Source organism: Gorilla gorilla, chromosome 8 (genome assembly GCF_029281585.2).
Source record: "Gorilla gorilla gorilla isolate KB3781 chromosome 8, NHGRI_mGorGor1-v2.1_pri, whole genome shotgun sequence".
NCBI classification, from domain to species: domain Eukaryota; kingdom Metazoa; phylum Chordata; class Mammalia; order Primates; family Hominidae; genus Gorilla; species Gorilla gorilla.
In genome coordinates this window covers 129,573,271-129,592,144 of record NC_073232.2, presented here as the reverse complement: position 1 = coordinate 129,592,144, position 18,874 = coordinate 129,573,271, and the positions used below count along the sequence as shown (strand labels likewise).

Genomic DNA, 18,874 nt, shown 5'->3' with positions numbered 1-18,874 from the left:
AATTAAAAAGGGCAACAGTGTTCTACTCTGTTGTTCACCTGACAACCTCGGCCTTTGCATATTTTACTGAACTTTTTATTTTACTGGAATGGTAGTATAAAATTTAAATTTATTTCCAACATCAATCATTGTAAAAGAGAGAGAAAAGAAGAAACCTTAAGTATATTGCAAGGTAATCATTAGGATGTAATTATTTTCCTAACAGCCTTTTGAACCTGAGCAGAGGATCATTTTTATTCCTTAGATCTCTTAAATTGGTTATATTTGTATAATAGAGTTTACTTTTTGATATTATACTTCTAGATCTTTGTTGTCTCTTAGATGAGGTGACCAATGGATACATTCCCGATTTACCATCCAGTTGCTTTAGAAACCAAGTTATCAAATGGCCAAGCTGGCATTCTATTTTGAAGATTGAGGGGGGTCACTTGTATTTTCATCCAGAAAGAAATCTTCTTGAGGGGAGATAACAGAAGTACCTGTACCTAGATTGCGCCAGATGTTTATGCTAATAGTTTCATTTAATGTTGACAACAACCCAGTGTGGTAGATATCAGATGTCACCGTTTTATGGTTAAGACTCACAGGGGCTAAATCACTTGTCTAAGGTGACAAAACTAGTAAATGTTAGAGCCAAAACTCAAACCCAACTCTTAGAACAAAGCCATGCTAGATGACATTGAAGATTTTCTTCAAAAACTAATTTTAAATCTGCCCTAGTTCTTAGGAGAGGCTGACTTCAGCAGCTTCTTAGCTATCCATTAAATGTTAATTTCTGAAAATTTAGGCGTTACACAAGTTGAGCATTCCAAATCCAAAAATCTGAAATGCTCTGAAATCTGAAACTTCGTATCACCGACATGACACTTAAAGGAAATGCTCATTGGAGCATTTCAGATTTCAGATTTCCAGATTTGGGATCCTCAAGATGTGAGATAATTTAGGATTCATTCCTTGTACTATTCAAATGCACCCCTATAAGAATATCTCTCTCTCTCTCCATATATATGTGTGTGTGTGTGTGTGTGTGTGTGTGTTTGTGTGTGTGTATATGTGTGTGTGTGTATTTTGTTTGTTTGTTTGTTTTTGAGACAGAGTCTTGCTCTGTTGCCCAGGCTGGAGTGCAGTGGTGCAATCTCTGCTCACTGCAACCTCTTGCCTCCCGGGTTCAAGCAATTCTCGTGCCTCAGCCTCCCAAGTAGGTGGGATTACTGGCACGCACCACCATGCTGGCTAATTTTTGTATTTTTAGTAGAGATGGGGTTTTATCATGTTGGACAGGCTGGTTTCGAACTTCTGACCTCAGGTGATCTGCCCACCTCAGCCTCCCAAAGTGCTGGGATTACAGGCATCAGCCACCACGCCCAGCCAAGAATATTTTTTTATTATACAGTTGCTGCCATATATCTGAGGGTTCTGCATCTTTGTATTCTATCAACAGCTGATGAAAAATACAGTATTTGTCAGATATAGAACCCACAGACATGGATGACTTTTTGTATCTATAAGTTCCACAGGGCTGACTATAAGATTTGAGCATCAGCAGACCCAGTGTCCGTGGGGGTCCTAGAATCAGTTTTCTACAGATACTGTATTAGTCTGTTTTCACACTGCTGATAAAGACATACCTGAAACTGGGAACAAAAAGAGGCTTATTTGGACTTACAATTCCACATGGCTGGGGAGGCCTCAGAATCATCTCAAGGCAAAAGGCGCTTCTTACATGGCAGCAGCAAGAGAAAAATGAGGAAGAAGCAAAAGCAGAAACCCCCTGATAAACCCATCAGATCTCTTGAGACTATTTGCTATCATGAGAATAGCATGGGAAAGACCGGCCCCCATGATTCAATTACCTCCCCTTGGGTCCCTCCCATAACACATGGGAATTCTTGGAGATACAATTCAAGATGAGAATTGGGTGGAGGCACAGCCAAACCGTATCATTCCCCCCTGGCCCCTCCAAATCTCATGTCTTCACATTTCAAAACCAGTCATGCCTTCCCAGTAGTCCCCAAAAAGTCTTAACTCATTTCAGCATTAACCCAAAAGCACACAGTCCAAAGTCTCATCTGAGACAAGGCAAGTCCCTTCTGCCTATGAGCCTGTAAAATCAAAAGCAAGCTAGTTACTTCCTAGATACAATGGGGGTACAGGTATTGGGTAAATACAGCCATTCCAAATAAGAGAAATTGGCCAAAACAAAGGGTTACAGGGCCCATGCAAGTCCGAAATCCAGAAGGGCAGTCAAATTTTAAAGCTCCAAAATGATCTCCTTTGACTCCAGGTCTCACATCCAGGTCACGCTGATGCAAGAAGTGGGTTCCCATGGTCTTAGACAGCTCCACCTCTGTGGCTTTACAGGGTACAATCTCCCTCACAGCTGTTTTCATGGGCTGGCATTGAGTGTCTGAGGCTTTTCCAGGCTTATGGTACAAGCTGTTGGTGGATCTTCCATTCTGGGGTCTGGAGGATGGTGGCCCTCTTCTCACAGCTCCACTAGGCAGTGCCCTGGTAGAGACTCTGTGTGGGGGTCTCTGACCCCACATTTCCCTTTGACACTGCCCTAGCAGAGGTTCTCCATGAGGGCCCCAAGCCTGCAGTAAACTTTTGCCTGGGCATCCAGGCATTTCCATACATCTTCTGAAATCTAGGCGGGGGTTCCCAAACCTCAGTTCTTCTGTGCACCCACAGGCTGAATAAGGCTTGGGGGCTTCCACCCTCTAAAGCCACAGCCCAAGCTATACATTGGCCTCTTTCAGCCACAGCTGGAGTGGCTAGGACAACAGGGCACTAAGTCCCTAGGCTGAACACAGCACAGGGACCCTGGGCCCAGCCCATGAAACCACTTTTTCCTCCTGGACCTCTGGGCCTGTGATGGGAGGGGCTGCCTTGAAGGTCTCTATATGGCTTGGAGACATTTTCCCCATGGTCTTGGGATTTAACATTAGGCTCCTTGCTATTTATGCAAATTTCTGCAGCCGGCTTGAATTTCTCCCCACAAAATGGATTTTTCTTTTCTATCGCATAGTCAGGCTCCAAATTTTCCAAACTTTTATGCTCTGTTTCCCTTATAAAACCAAATGTCTGTAACAGCACCCAAGTCACCTGTTGAATGCTTTTCTTCTTAGAAATTTCTTCTGCCAGTTACCCTAAATCATCTTTCTCAAGTTCAAAATTCCACAAATCTCTAGGGCAGGGGTAAAATGCCGCCAGTCTCTTTGCTAAAATATAACAAGAGTCACCTTTACTCCAGTTCCCAACAAGTTCCTCATCTCCATCTGAGACCACCTCAGCCTGGACCTTATTGTCCATGTCGCTGTCAGCATTTTGGGCAAAGCCATTCGACAAGTTTCTAGGAAGTTCCAAACTTTCCCACATTTTCTTTTCTTCTGAGCCTTCCAAACTGTTCCAACCTCTCTGCCTGTTACCCAGTTCCAAAGTCGCTTCCACATTTTCAGGCATCTTTTCAGCAACGCCCCACTCTACTGGTGCCAATTTACTGTATTAGTCCATTTTCATGCTTTTGATAAAGGCATACCTGAGACTGGGCATTTTATAAAAGAAAGAGGTTTAATGGGACTTACAGTTCCACATGGCTGGGGAGGCCTCAGAATCATGCCAGGAGGCAAAAGGCACTTCTTACATGGAGGCAGCAAGAGAAAAATGAGGAAGAAGCAAAAGCGGAAACCCCTGATAAACCCATCAGATCTCATGAGACTTAATTCACTATCACGAGAATAGCACAGGAAAGACTGGCCTTCTTGATTCAATTATGCCCCCCCGGGTCCCTCCCACAACATATGTGAATTCTGGGAGATACAATTCAAGTTGAGATTTGGGTGGGGACACAGCCAAACCATATCAGATACCAAGGCACAACTGTATATATAATTTTTGTCATAATTGAGATACAGCATTTCTCCTTAGTTGAGAGATTCTTTTCCATTTATCTGGCTTATGAGTTTAAGAACTTTTCTGATTTTATATCTTTATGAATTGTTTAAATATAGTGACAGGTCTTTTGAAAAGTTCTGTGGGAGTTGATAGTAATTTTTATGCCAAGTGATAAAAACAAGACATTTGCCATATGTCTGTTTCAAAGAGTTATACTTACTTTGAAAAAGATGGTGTGATTGTGTGCATCCAAATTGTGAATCCTCTTTGCTGGTAAGACAGTTTCAAAGATGACACCTAGTAAATGTGGTATCTCCTTTGTTTTTCTATTAAAGTGATGGAACTAAATGGAAAATGATTGAGAATATAGTGGGTTCCTTGGAACAAGGTCTATTGTTTCCAAGTAGTTGAGGGTCCCATGAAGTATTTCAGTTTATATCTTTTGTGCTGTTAAAACTGCCTGGCTTAGAAGTAAATTAGATTGATACCAGAAGGACCCTTCAGAAGCTTAGTATTTTGTTTCTTTTCATGTGTTTTCTTTGTTTTGTTATAGAACCTAGAAATTGTTTTATTAACTTTTCAGAATTATAATTTACTGAAATATGCTTTATAAACAGAAATTGAGTAATAGTAGTCTAGTTCTAACTTAGTCACTTCTAAACTGAACCAAATGTTACTTGAGTTACCTTACACTCAAGGGTGTTTGTAGGGGCTGTCCGGGGGAGGGAGAGAAGAGGGAATTAGAGGAAAAAGGGAGGGAGGAGAGAACGAAAATGAACAAGAACAAATGTGTATCTCTTTGTGTTTAGCCTAATGCTAATGGAGTTAGTTGGGATCGTCAATTATGGTTGTGATTTTTAAAGGTGATGGATGGTAAAATAGGAAATTTAGCCCTGGATCTTCAACAGCCTTCTTGCTGCCTCTAATTGGGATGGACAGTAAGCTGGTAGTCCCTCACTTGGCAGTAAATTGTATCCTTTAACCATAAACAAATTGATCTGACATCTGGTATTTACCGAAATAGCCAGAGTTGCTCATTCAGAAAATGTAACCAAAGTTACATTTCTAACATATTTTCTGCCAAGTATGTTGTACATAGAAGTTCACCTTGCAAACAGCTCAGTAACTTATTTAATATAAGAAGTTGTTTTAGTTTTAGAAATCTTGACCTCTCAATTGTAACTGAAAATTTGGAAATAATTCTCTTATACTTTAATCATAATGGCCCAAGTTCCTGATATTCAGAATTCAATTGCCAAGTGCCAAAAGCAAGCCAAACAAAGGTGATTTGTATACTGGTCTCTCAAAAATGATGATTTTTTGGCCAGGCGCAGTGGCTCATACCTGTAATCCCAGCACTTTGGGAGGCTGAGGTGGGCGAATTACTTGAGGCCAGTTCAAGACCAGCCTGGCCAACATGGTGAAACCCTGTCTCTGCTAAAAATAAAAATTAGCCAGGTGTGGTGGCACGCACCTGTAATCCCAGCTACTGTGATGGCTGAGGTAAGAGAATTATTTGAACCTGGGAGGCAGAGGTTGCAGTGAGCCAAGATCATGCCACTGCACTCTAGCCTAGACAACAGAGCAAGACTGTCTCAAAAAAAGAAAAAAATGATGATTTTTAGTTGCTGCCTTAGTCCATTTGGACTGCTATAACAAAAATAACAAACTGAGTGGCTCGTAAACAACAGAAATGAATTCCTCACAGTTTGAGAGGCTGGGAAGTCCAAGATCAGGGCACCAGCAGATTCACTGTCTGCTGGCTTCTTGATTCATAGCTGGCTGTCTTTTCCCTATGTCCTCACATGGCAGAAGGGACAAGGGTGTTCTCTCAGGCTTCTTTTATAAGGGTACTAATAAAAGAGGGCTCCACCCTCATGACCTAATCATCTCCCAAAGACCCCATCTCCTAATACAATCATGTTAGGGGGTTGGGATTTCAACATATAAATTGGTAGAAGGTTGGGGATGGGGGAACACATATATTTAGTTCATAGCAATCGCCTTTGGAAGATCTGTAGCATGTAGAGTTTTGGTTCCTTCAACCAAAGGGGCTTTTTTATATTCTCATGAGCAGAAGGACTAAATTTTATAAACTTAAGAGGCTTTGTGACAGAAATGTTTGGATGCTACATTATAGAATGGCTTTTGAAGACCATTTTAAAATTTGAATAATCTGAGAATATTCAGAGTATTTGGCATTAACAAATATTTCTACTTTCAGACATGTTTTCCAAAACTTCCATTTATATAAGCAAATTTTTAAAGAGTCTCTGTACTTATTACTCTAATTCTACTCCTGCTTATTTAGGATGTTTACCCAGCCAGAGGACCATGAATCAAAAATATTGCATTTTTCTGGAATAATAGGAATTAGGAAGCCAGAACAAACCCTAAGTGGTGGCAGCTTTTTAAAATGAGGGAATAGCAGGCCCAGTTTTTTTAACCTGTGAGAAAACAGGTGAAATTAGAGAACTGGCCTGGTACTGAAAAGAGACCTGGAGGAGGAGAGGGTAAAGGTGTTGATTTGACAGAAACATGGGAGGGGGGGGTTTCTCATATAACCTGTGCTAACATATAGGTTCCCTGGCCAGTCTACAAAAACCCGTGTAATAGCTGAAAGAAGTGGTGGTTCTCTTGTTTTAAAAATGTAGGCAACAAGATCACTGCACACAAGTGCAATAGTAATTGAATAAAACAGGATTCCTGCACTGAGTAAGAAATATCTTCCTCAAGGTTCTATAAAATCCCCAAAAGATCACACCAGCAATGGATCCAAAGCAAGAAGAAATCTCTGAATTCCAGATAAAGAATTCAGGGGGTTGATTATTAAGCTATTCAAGGAATACCAAAGAAAGGTGAAAATCAACTAAAAGAAATTTAAAAAAAATAGGATATGGATGAAAAATTCTCCAGAGAAATAGATATCATAAAGAAAAAGCAACCACAATTTCTGGAAATGAAAGACACACTTAGATAAATACAAAATGCAGTGGAAAGTTTCAACAACAGACTACAATAAGTAGAAGAAAGAACTTCAGAGCTGGAAGACAAGGCTTTTGAATTAATCCAATCAGAAAGAGACAAAGAAAAAAGAATAAAACAAAATAAACAAAGCTTCTAAGAAATTTGGGATTATGTTGAATGGAAAAACCTACAAATAACTGGTGTTCCTGAGGAAGAAGAGAAATCTAAAAGTCTGGAAAACTGATTTGAGGGAATAAATGAGGAAAACTTCCCTGGCCTTGCTAGAGATTTAGGCATCCAGATACAAGAAGTTCAAAGAATACCTGGGGAATTCTTTGCAAAAAGATCATTACCAGATTCAATCAACTGTGGATTGAAACCCAACCATGGACTGTGAGGGATCAGATTTTCTTTGTTTTCTGAAAGAGAACTAAAACTATTAAATTTGTAGATGGTGGCAAACTTTTACCATTTATAAAGATTTTGAGTGAAAACGTCTATAGATGTTAATGTTAATTCCTTAATTGTAGGTTATCTTTTGGAATAAGGAAGCACCCAGATTTACATCTTGGGATTCAGCCAACTACGGACTGAAACCCAGCTGTGGATTAGGACTGTGAGGACTGTGATGGATACAGAGGGCTGATTGTACTGCCTCATTTTGTATAAGGCCTCATTATATGCCTCATTGCGTATGTATCTGAGCATATACCGATTTTGGTATCCTCGAGTGGGGTCCTGGAACCCTTGTGGATATGGAGGGCTGACTGCTAAAGATATGTTTAAAGAAAAAAAACTTTCAAGAAAAAGGCTGTACAAGACAAAATGTAATGATGCCCAGCTTTGCAGTAAACAATATGTAGTCACAATATCGTAAACATTATTTGCTGATTTTTAGTTTTAGGATCGATCAACCTTGTAGCTTCACTGTAGTTACAAAAGGAATATAATAGTTATTAACTTTGATAGTAGAGTTTAGAAGGTAGAAGTATAAGGAGGAGAGAAAGAGGGAAGAATATAAAGTCCTGATATCAGATAGATATTGTCTGTAGTTGATAAATAAATATAGGGGTATAACTGTATTGATGATAGTTATAAAGAAGTTATGTAGAAGAACTAAAAACAGTGCTGTAATTACTATAATTTGGGGGAAAGGTGAGTAGCCTCCTTGCCTGTAATAGTAGGAAGTCAACACATTGTCTAAAATTTGGTATATTAAGAAATGATGATGTATGCATATTATCTAGAGAAAAAAGGTAACCCCCAAAACGACTAAAAACAAAGAGTTTAAAAGCAGTTGCTATGGTGTGGGGATGGGGTAAAGGGGACTTGAGGAGACAGGACTATTGCTCTTGTGTTATTTTTCTATATTTGATTTTTTAACCACATGCAAATATTTGATAATTACAAGTTCTAGTTCTTTTTAATAGTAGTAAAAACTTGAGTTACATTTTTTTTCTTTCAGACACGCTGTTCTTGCTTCTTATATCTGGTTTCATTCTGTATCTACAGTCTAGTAATTCCAGTTATGGGTAGGTCAAAGTCAGTATGCATTTGATTGACATAAGTTGAATTTAAAAAACCATATAAATATTGCTTTTCTTCCTTATTAACTTAAGGATCATCTAAATTCATACCAAGTTGTCTTTTATTAAATTAGGTAAATTGGAAAACTAAAGGTTATCTGAATTAGTGATCTGCATATTTAAGCATCTTAGGACAAAAATTGGCATATATAAGGTTTTGTTTTTGCTTTCCTTTTAGTAGCTTTATTTTGAGGTATAATTTAAACAATAAAATTTACTAAGGGTACAGTGTGGTGAATTTTGGTAATTGTATACAATCATGTAACCTCTGCCTTCGTCAAGATAGAGAATAATTTTATCACCTCATCCATTACAGATGTTCCTCAACTTACATTGGGGTTACATCCAGATAAACCCATTGTTGTAAATTGAAAATAGTATGTTTTTTACTTAACAATATTTTCAACTTATAGGCTTATCCAGATATATCCCCCATAATAAATTGAGGAGCACACTGAAACTGTATTGCTTTCCCACATCGTAAAGTCAAAAAATCGTAAGTCTAACCCTCATAAGTCAGGGACCACTTGCTACTTGTGTTACAGTTCACCTCATCATTTGACCAGTTCCTGGCTTTTATGAATGATGCTCTGTGAATATTGGCATGCAAGTCTGTGTGTGGCCATGTTTTCATTTCTCTTTGGTAAATATCTAAAAGTAGGATTGCTGGGTCATGTGGTGAGTGTATGTTTAACTTGAAAACGCCAAACTGCTTTCCAAAGTAGCTGTACCATTTTATATTCCCATCAGCAATATAGGAGAGTTTTAGTTGCTTCACATCCTCAGCAGCACTTGGTATTGTCCACCTTTAATTTAGTCATTCTAGTAGGTATGTAGTATCTCATGGTTTGAATTTGTATTTTCCTAATGGCTAATTGAACATCTTTTAATATGCTTGTTGGCCATTTGCATATCTTCTTTTGTGAAGTATCTGTTCAAATCTTTTGCCCACTTTTTATTGGGCTTTTTCTTATTTAGTTGTAAGAGTTATATATTCATGGATCAAGGTCCTTTCTCAGATGAATGTTTTTCAAATATTTTCTCCTAATCTATGGCTTATCATTTCATTTTCTTAACTGTCTTTCAAAGAGCAAAAGTCATTAATTTTATGAAGTCCATTTTATAACTTTTTTCTTTTATAGATTTATACTGTTTGTGTCCTGTTTAAGAAATCTTTGCCCAACTCAGTGTCATAAAGATGTTCTCCTGTATTTTCATCTATGAATTTAATAGTTTTAGTCCTTAAGTTTAGGTTCATTTTCCTTTTCTCAAATTTTTATGTAGTGTGTGAGTCAAGGTTCACTTTTTTTCCCTATTCAGACATCTACTTGTCTCAGTATACCCTTTTCCCTATTAATTAATCTCGCACCTGTGTCCAACATAAATTGACCATATAAGTGTTGTTCTGTTTGTGGACTATCATTCCATTATTTCATGTGTCTGTCATTAGACCAATACCACGCTGTCTTGATTTATCTAACATATAGCAAGCCTTGAAATCAGGTAGTGTAAGACCTCCAACCCTGTTATATTTAAGGAGTGTTTTGGCTGTTCTTGGTCCATTTCTTCTCTAAATGCCTGCAAGGATTTCGACTGGGATTGTGTTGAATTTTTAGATAAATTTGGGAAGAACTGTCATCTTAACAATAATGAATCTTATGCATTAACCATGGTATTCTTCTCCATTTATTTAAGTCTTCTTTCATTTCCCTTAAAATTCTCACAATAATGCAGTATATTGTAATTTGCAGCATATAGGTCTTACACATCTTTCATTAAACTTAAATATTTTTAATACTATTGTAATAGATTTGGGGTTTTTTAATTTTTCTAATTATAATTCCATATATTCTATAATTTATAATTTTAATTGTAATAATTTTCTGATATAGAGACACTCATTTGACTTTTGAATATTGACCTTGTAGTCTGTGACGTAATTTCACTTAATAGCTCTAATAGTTGTTTTGTAGATTTCTTGGAATTTTCTATGTACAGGATCATAGTATCTGCAAATAAAGACAGAGTTTTTTCCTCCCTTCCGATCTTTACGCTTTCCTTTTTTTTTCATTACACTGACATTAACTTCCAGTACAGTGTTGAAGTGGTAAGAGCAGAAATCCTTGCCTTGTTACTGATCTGAGTTATAAAACAAAATCTTTCATCTTTGAGTTTTGTGTTATTTGTAGATTTTTGTAGATGTCTAATCAGGTTTAGGAAGTTCTCTTATACTTCTAGTTTGCTGAGGGCTTTTACCATTAATGAATATTGGATTTTGTTAATTTTTTTACAGTATTGAAATATGGCTTTCTCCATTGTTTTGTTAACACGATAAATTACATTGATTGATTCACTTGGTTATGATTATTATCTTTTTTAATGTATTGCTGGGTTGAATTTCCTAAAATTTTGTTAAATTTTGTATCTTTTTGAACATTAGAGAGATTAGTCTATACTTCTGTTTTCTTGTTTTATGTTTGCCTTGTTTTATTTTTTCTTTCAGAATTCACCGATGAAGCAACCTAGCTCCCAACTGGGAGGGAGTTTTTTGTGTGTTGGGAAGGAAGGCTTATAATTATGAATTTAATGTATATAATTGATATAACCATGTATACTTGAAAAGAATGTATTTTGCCATTGTTGAGTATAATGTTCTATAAGTGTCAGTTAAATCAAGGTTGATGATGTTGAGGTTGCCTGTGCCTCCACTTCTTTTTTCTAGTTATATTGGTTGCTGAGAGGATGAAGAAACCAAGTTATACCTCTAACAGCAGCTGTAGTAAAGTTACATTGCAAAGAGACATGCTTATAAGAATAGGAGGAATTTGTTACCATGTTTTATGGTCTACCACTGAGTTCATTTTCAGTCTTTTTGGGTTTTGTTGGTGGTGGTGGGTTTTTTTTGTTTTTGAGGCAGAGTCTAGCTCTGTTGCCCAGGCTGGACTGTAGTGGTGCAGTCATGGCTCAATGCAACCTCCACCTTCCCAGCTCAAGTGATCAAATCAGGATAACTAGCATAGCCATCACCACAAACATTTCTTTGTGGTGAAAATATTAAAAATAATCTCTTCCAGCTATTTTGGAATATACAATACATTATTAACTATAGTTACCCTATTGTGCAATAGAACATCAGAACTTATACCTCCTAACTGTAACTTTTTATAGCCACTTCTGATCTCCCCACTCCCCCTATTCTCCCCAGCCTCTGGTAACCACTCTTCTACCTCTATTTCTATGAGATCAAGTTTTTTAGATTCCACATATGAGTGAGATCATACAGTATTTGTCCTTCTCTGCCTGGCTTATTTCACTTAACATAATGTCCTCCGGGTTCATCCATGTTGTCATAAATGACTTTTCTCTGGGGTTTTGTTTTTTGTGGCTGAATAGTATTCCACTGTGTTTGTATACCACACATTTTTTATCCATTTATCCATTGATGGACTCTTAGGTTGATTCCATAGCTTGGCTCTTGTGAATAGTACTGCAGTAATCAAGGAAGTGCAAGTATATCTTCATCATACCAATTTCATTTTCTTTGACTATATACCCAATAGTGGGATTATTGGATCATTGCTAGTTCTATTTTTAAATTTTTGAGGAACCTCTGTACTGTTTTTCATAATAGCTGTAACTAATCTACTTTCCCACTAACAGTGTATAGGAGTTCCTCTTCTTCCACATCCTTGCCAATATTTGTTGTTTTTTTTTTTTGTCTTTTTGGTAATAGCCATTTATTTTGGTAATATGTGTCGTCTCTCTTGTTTCTTGATCAGTTTAGCCTATAGGCTTACCAGTTTTATTGGTCATTTTATTGAGTCAGCTTTTATTGATTTCTCTATTATTTAAGTATCTGTTTCATTGGTTTCTGTTCTTTATTATTTCTTTGCTTCTACTTTGGGGTTTAATTTCTTAAAATGGGGACTTAGGTCACTAATTTTAGATTTTCCCCCCTATATAAGCATTTAAAACTATAAATTTCCTCTAAAACACTACTTTAGTTGCATCCCGCAAATTCTGATTGGTTGCATTTTCATCATTTCATTTGAAATATTTTTGGATTTCTCTTGTGATTTTTCTTTAACTCATGAATTATTTAGAAGTGTGTTGTTTTGCTCTCCGGATATTTGGGGTTTTCCTAGTTACTAATTTGTAATTTAATTCCACTATGGTCAGAAAACATGCTTTGTAAGAGTTCTGTCTTTTTAAAATTATTGATACTTGTTTCATGACCTTCTACATCCTGGTGAACTTAACCATGTACACTTGAAAAGAATGTATTTTGCCATTGTTGAGTATAATGTTCTATAAGTGTCAGTTAAATCAAGGTTGATGATGTTGAGGTTGCCTGTGCCTCCACTTATTTTTTTCTAGTTATATTGGTTGCTGAGAGAGGGATGAAGAAACCAAGTTATACCTCTAGCAGCAGCTTTAGTAAAGTTACATTGCAAAGAGATATGCTTATAAGGATAGGAGGAATTTGTTACCATGTTTTATGGTCTACCACTGAGTTGATTTTACTGTTCTCTGTACTTCTGTATATATTGGAAATTTTCTGTAATAAAATCTTAAAAGCCACACCCTCTCAGGTGATATTATATTCCAGGGAATGCATGTTGAAGCTACAGCATGCTTCACCATGTACAGGAAAAATATTTAGGGTTTCTATTTATGTTTATTTTTTACATTGTCATTTTAAAAGTTCTATTTTGGCATATGTTTTATAGTGCCAGGCATATCCAATAGTCATAAATAATTTTAAGATATAGATGCATACATATGGGAGAGAATTATATATTATATATTATTGTGCTATTCTGGTTTTAAAATAGTAGTTTTACCCTAGTGGAAAATCAGTTTTGTTCCAAAAGTTGTGTATCATTGGATGGTCTTGAACCTTATCTTAAATTTTATATTAAAATAACAATGTTTTTGTGAAATACTCATTTTAAAATGCTTTGTTTCACCAGGCTTTTAATTAAGAGGTGTTTTTATATTCTGAAACTTCTGAATCATGTCAGAACTTAATTAAGGTGATGATTTTCATTTCAGGGAATGCTGAAATTATAATCTAAAATTAGGTCAGTGGGGTGCAGGCTTAAAAGGAAACAAAAACCAGCTTGTAAAAGAAACAGTGTCTTATGTTCTGTTCCCTGTATATACTTGAAATTAAGAGTATTTACTAATAATCAGTAAAAATTGGGGAGAAAGTAAGGTAATGTAATATTGGCCCTAATTATTGCTACTGAAAACCTTACCTTTTTTTTTTTTTTTGCATCTGGAATGTTTACTTCGGGTATCATTTGAATTAAGAAAAGCAAAGGGAAAGATATGATTTATAGATAGAAAATAAATTAAGAAACTAAATTACACTAACACCTTACACTAGCCTCAATTCACTTCCTAATCCTATCCCCTGAATCTCCATTCTACTTTAAAAGCAGAGTAAATAACAAAAAAAAACACATTCCAAATGCAGGTGTTAATTTTTAAACTTTACAGTACTCAGACTTACACTGTTTAGGTTTTGTACCCATTTGCTATCATTAGCTTCCTGCAATTAGAAAAACTTACATTCTAAATTTCAGCTTTGGCAATCTGTATATTAAGAATATATTTATGTTCCTGGATTTGAGAGAATATGTTGTTAAGGGTTTTGTTAAAAGCCTTAATTGTGTACAGCACTTTACATTGTAAGGTGATTAATTGCTGTGTCATAAGGCAGGGATTGGACAAATGTCTTAGGAGATTTAAACACAAATTACGTGTTTTGGAGGGGCTTTGTGTTTTGTAAACCTTTAGGTAATTCAGAATTTGACCACATATCCCATTTCTTGAGCACAGTATGATTAAGATTTTCCTTAAAATAACTTTACAAAATTTGTTAACACCCAAATTAAAGAGCAACTTCCAGTGAGGGTTCTTTTACCAGCCAATATCATTAGGTAGGAAAATTGAATTTCTGTCCAAGTGGGATTTATATATTAAAGCAGTGCAGCCAGTGATATATTTGGATATTAGGGTATTTGGCAAAGTCCCTCATGAGATATCCTTGAAGAATAGGACTTAAGAAATGTGGACTGGAGAATAATACAATTAGACTGATTTGTAATTGAGCGCCATAAACACTAATTGAATCCTTGTCAACAGCTGGGATGTAGCACTCTGCCTGTTTTTTTTTTTTAAATCAGTTGTTTGAGGACACATAGCATGATGATGTTGTTGTTAATTCACAGATGATGTTAATCTAGTATCCACATTCCTGAAAACTGGATGGCAGGTTTATTTAGAAAACAAAATGATCTTGATGGGTTAGAATAGGACATCTCATTAACAATGTAACTTTTTTTTAAAATAAAGATGGGGTCTCACTATGTTGCCCAGGTTGGTCTTGAACTCCTGGGCTCAAATGGTCCTCCCACCTCAGCCCTCCTTAGTAGCTGCGATTACAGGTGTGCACCACCATCCCCATCATCCCCACCACATGATAACTCTTTTTTTTTTTTTCTGAGGTGGAGTCTCGCTTTGTTGCCCGGGCTGGAGTGCAGTGGTGCGTTCTCAGCTCACTTCAACCTCTGCCTCCGGGGTTCATGCCATTCTCCTGCCTCAGGCTCCCAAGTAGCTGGGACTACAGGCACTGCCACCACGCCTGGCTAATTTTTTGTATTTTTAGTAGAGACGGGGTTTCACCATGTTAGCCAGGATGGTCTTAATCTCCTGACCTCCTGATCTGCCCACCTCGGCCTCCCAAGTGCTGGGATTACAGGCGTGAACCACCGTGCCCGGCCGATAACTCTTAATAAAGTATAAATGTAAACTCTTTTCCTTTGCCTATTCCCAAAAAAGAAACTTGAAGAATACACTGGCCGGGTGTGATGGCTCACGCCTTTAATCCTAGCACTTTGGGAGGCTGAGGTGGGCGGATCACTTGAGCCCAGGAGTTTGAGACCAGCCTGGGCAACAGTGGTGAAACCCGATCTCTACACAAAAAATACAAAAATTTGCCAGGCGTAGTGGTGCGTGCCTGTAGTCCCAGCTGCTTGGGAGGCTGAGGTGAGAGAATCACTTGCGCCTAGGAGGTGGAGGTTGCAGTGAGCCAGGATTGTGCCACTGCATTCCAGTCTAGGTGACAGAGTGAGACCCTGTCTCAAAAAAAAAAAAAAAAAAAAAAAGGATACACCATACAAAATGGAGTTTCCAAAGCACATATAATGAATGACATAGATCATTTTCATTACATTTGAAAAAAGCAAGATTCAGAATTATATTCATGATTATAATTGTATTGACTACTATGTCTCAGTATTACTGAGACAAATCTCAATTTTGTGTTAAATATATATTAGAAAATATATAGAATAGTTCTAGATTGTATAATTAGGAATGGTTTTCTTTTTATTTTGCCTTTCTGTTTATTTCCCAATTTTCTACAATGAGCATGGAGCAAGGAGTAATAATAAAACACATTGAAGATAAAGTGTTTAATTTTTTTGATGATTTAAATGTGTAGTCTAAGGATAGTTAATTTATATTGTTACAGTAAAGATTTTCTCCTTCCTTTATTTGCCATGATAGAAAAGTCAGCATCAGCCATGGTGCTCTCTGCACATAACAGTCTGTTACTGTTTTTTTCCTCTATTACTAGGAATCCATTGAATCAGTTTTCATTTTTTTCCCCTTTATCAAAGGTTGAATTAATAAAAGGAAATTTACAAAGTGTTGGACTTACACTTCGTCTTGTCCAGTCAACTGATGGGTATGCTGGGCACGTCATCATTGAAACTGTGGCTCCAAACTCGCCTGCTGCAATTGCAGATCTTCAGCGGGGAGATCGACTTATCGCCATTGGAGGTAATTATGCTAATATGCATTATACTTTACCTTTACAGATAAACTACAAAGTAGGTGTGAGGTTTTTCCTCTCTTCCTTTTTCCTTATTTCTATAATATGCATATGTTACTTTTATAATGGAAATAAAGTAATAAACTTTATTATAAATAAAAATTCAAAGGAGGCCTTCAAAATACATTTAAAACATACATGCCATTTTAGTTCTAGTGTATAAATCTTTAAAATACTTTGTTTAGACCACTTTTATATAACCACTCTAATCCTTCCCTTCCCACCTTCTACTACTCTATTTATTTTTTCTTGAATGTGAAAGTAAGGGCAAATAAACAGGTTATCTTTCTGTACGACTACCACCATTGCTACTCTGAACCTAAAATTGGTAGTATTAGCACTACTGCCCCCATCACTTAGCACTAGATGATGAGCAGAAGAACCAACATTCCTTTTCCAGGAGGGCACATCTGAGCTGTCCTGTGATCCTGTGTCATCTAAATGGCCAGCCATTTGTTAGTATGTTGTTGCTCAGAATTCAGCCCAAATCACTGGTGGAAAAATGTGTCACTTACATGCCTTCCTATCACTTGGATTGTTAACGGTAAAAACTCTCTGAAGATAGCAGATTATTTGCTTGTATATAAATGTCTAAGCAGTAGGACTCACTGTGCACAGCAGTGAGGGGAAAGTCCAAGCCTTTTCAACCTTTGTAGTACCTGTCCCATCTATTCTAGGCTTGTTGAGAGATTTCTTGAACATATGGTTGGTCACAGTTGATCTGAAAAGGGCAATGTGATATTTTCTTTCACAGCTTAGACAATAAATAAGTTAGAACAGTTCCCAAATCAAGGTGTAGTTGTCCTTGGTTACATGTCAAAGAAACTCTGCCTTTGATTCAAATCCACCTTGACAATAAAATAATGAAAATTATTTAGTTGCATATCTGGGAGCCCAATTAAGTCAATATTTTCACATGGGAATCTCTGATCATGGCATAAGCAGTGCTTCTCAGACTTTCCCATGTATGCCAGTCACCCAGACCTGATGTTAAAATGTGCATTCTGAATCAGGAGACCTGTAGTGAGGCCCAAGATTCTTCATTTCTCACAGACTCCTCCCAAATGATGATGCTCATGTATAAACACTTAGGGAGGCATAAAATAGACATCATTCATTATATTAATATCATTTAATATTTTGGTTTTAGCTATGGGATAAAATTAATTTTTTCAGTCTTTTTTGGGGGTTGTGTTTCAATTACACAAGTAGTAAATACCTATTATCAAAAATAAATTAATTAACCTAAGCGATATAAATGTATACAGAGTGAAAAAGCAAAAGTCATCCCTTGACATCTAACATTTGTTAATTACAATAACAACAGGCCAGGCTCAGTGGCTCATGCGTGTGATCCCAGCACTTTGGGAAGCCGAGGCGGGCGGATCACCTGAGGTCAGGAGTTCGAGACCAGCCTGGCCAACATGGTGAAACCCATCTCTACTGAAAATATGAAAATTAGCTGGGCATGGTGGCAGGCGCCTGTAATCCCAGCTACTCAGGAGGCTGAGGCAGGAGAATTGCTTGAACCTGGGAGGCAGAGGTTGCAGTGAGCTGAGATCATACCATTACACTCCAGCCTGGGCAACAAGAGCGAAACTCCATCCCAAATAATAATAATAATATGTATTAAGATGAAGGGCAGATACAATACACATTCATTGTTTTAAAAAAAAAACCTTGGAACATAACAGAAAAGCTTTTGTATGTCTCTTTTTTTGTTTTTTTTGTTTGTTTTTTTCTGTACATAAATATATGCCTTTCCCAATTTTTGTTTAGGAAACAAAAATTTCTAAACTATGCATTTTTGTAATAGTCTTTATTTCTTTTAGCATGTCGTAAACTTTGCCCATGTCAACAGATATTTTTCAAAACATTTTTATATCGCTTTGATTCATTTATATGGGTATATAATTGATGATAGTTGAAATAAGATTGGCAAAATATTATATTTGAAGCTCAAAATGGAATTCATTTTACTGTTTCCTCAGCTTTTGAGTGTGTTTGAAATATTCCAAAAGAAAAATCCAGACTTGAATGGTGTATTCCTGAGAGAGAGTTGCAATGGCCATCTCCACGAAACACCTGATGACTGAGGAATAGATGAGACGAGGGCAGATTTTTAGTCATAAAAAATGAGTTCAGATTGAGTTGAAGTTTTTGCCTACTGTAGATCATTAGATGGACTAATTTTTCATTTATGCATATGTCAAACTATAATTTTGCTGAGACATAGTATGATTAGAAGGACGTAGTAGAACTTAAGGCTAGATAAATAATGAAGCACCATATTAGAAAGCTCTGAATTTCCATGTGATAAGTTTGTAGGCTAAAGGGGCAAAAGCTTTAGGAAAATTTCGTAGCAATATGTTTGGTGTTTAAAGTAGGGAAGGTCTGAGTGAGAGATTGCAGTTAAGAGCTGTTTATTACTAAAGTGAAGGCCAGTTATCAGGAGGATCTGAACAGGGAAGGAAAATGGGCTGAAATCACAAGTTTGAGTTGACAGCTGAATGTTTCTAGG

The 18,874-nt window shown here is 36.8% G+C and overlaps 1 protein-coding gene across 2 annotated transcripts in view; it reads left to right on the top strand.

Annotated features, from left to right (window-relative positions):
* Nucleotides 1–18,874, top strand: part of PDZD8 (PDZ domain containing 8) — a 93,421-nt gene that overhangs the window by 69,254 nt on the left and 5,293 nt on the right. For both annotated transcript variants that reach the window (XM_019035322.3, XM_004050163.5), the window contains one exon: nucleotides 16,139–16,301. In XM_019035322.3, coding sequence (XP_018890867.3) covers nucleotides 16,139–16,301 — 163 coding nt within the window. The remainder of the gene's footprint in view (nucleotides 1–16,138; nucleotides 16,302–18,874) is intronic.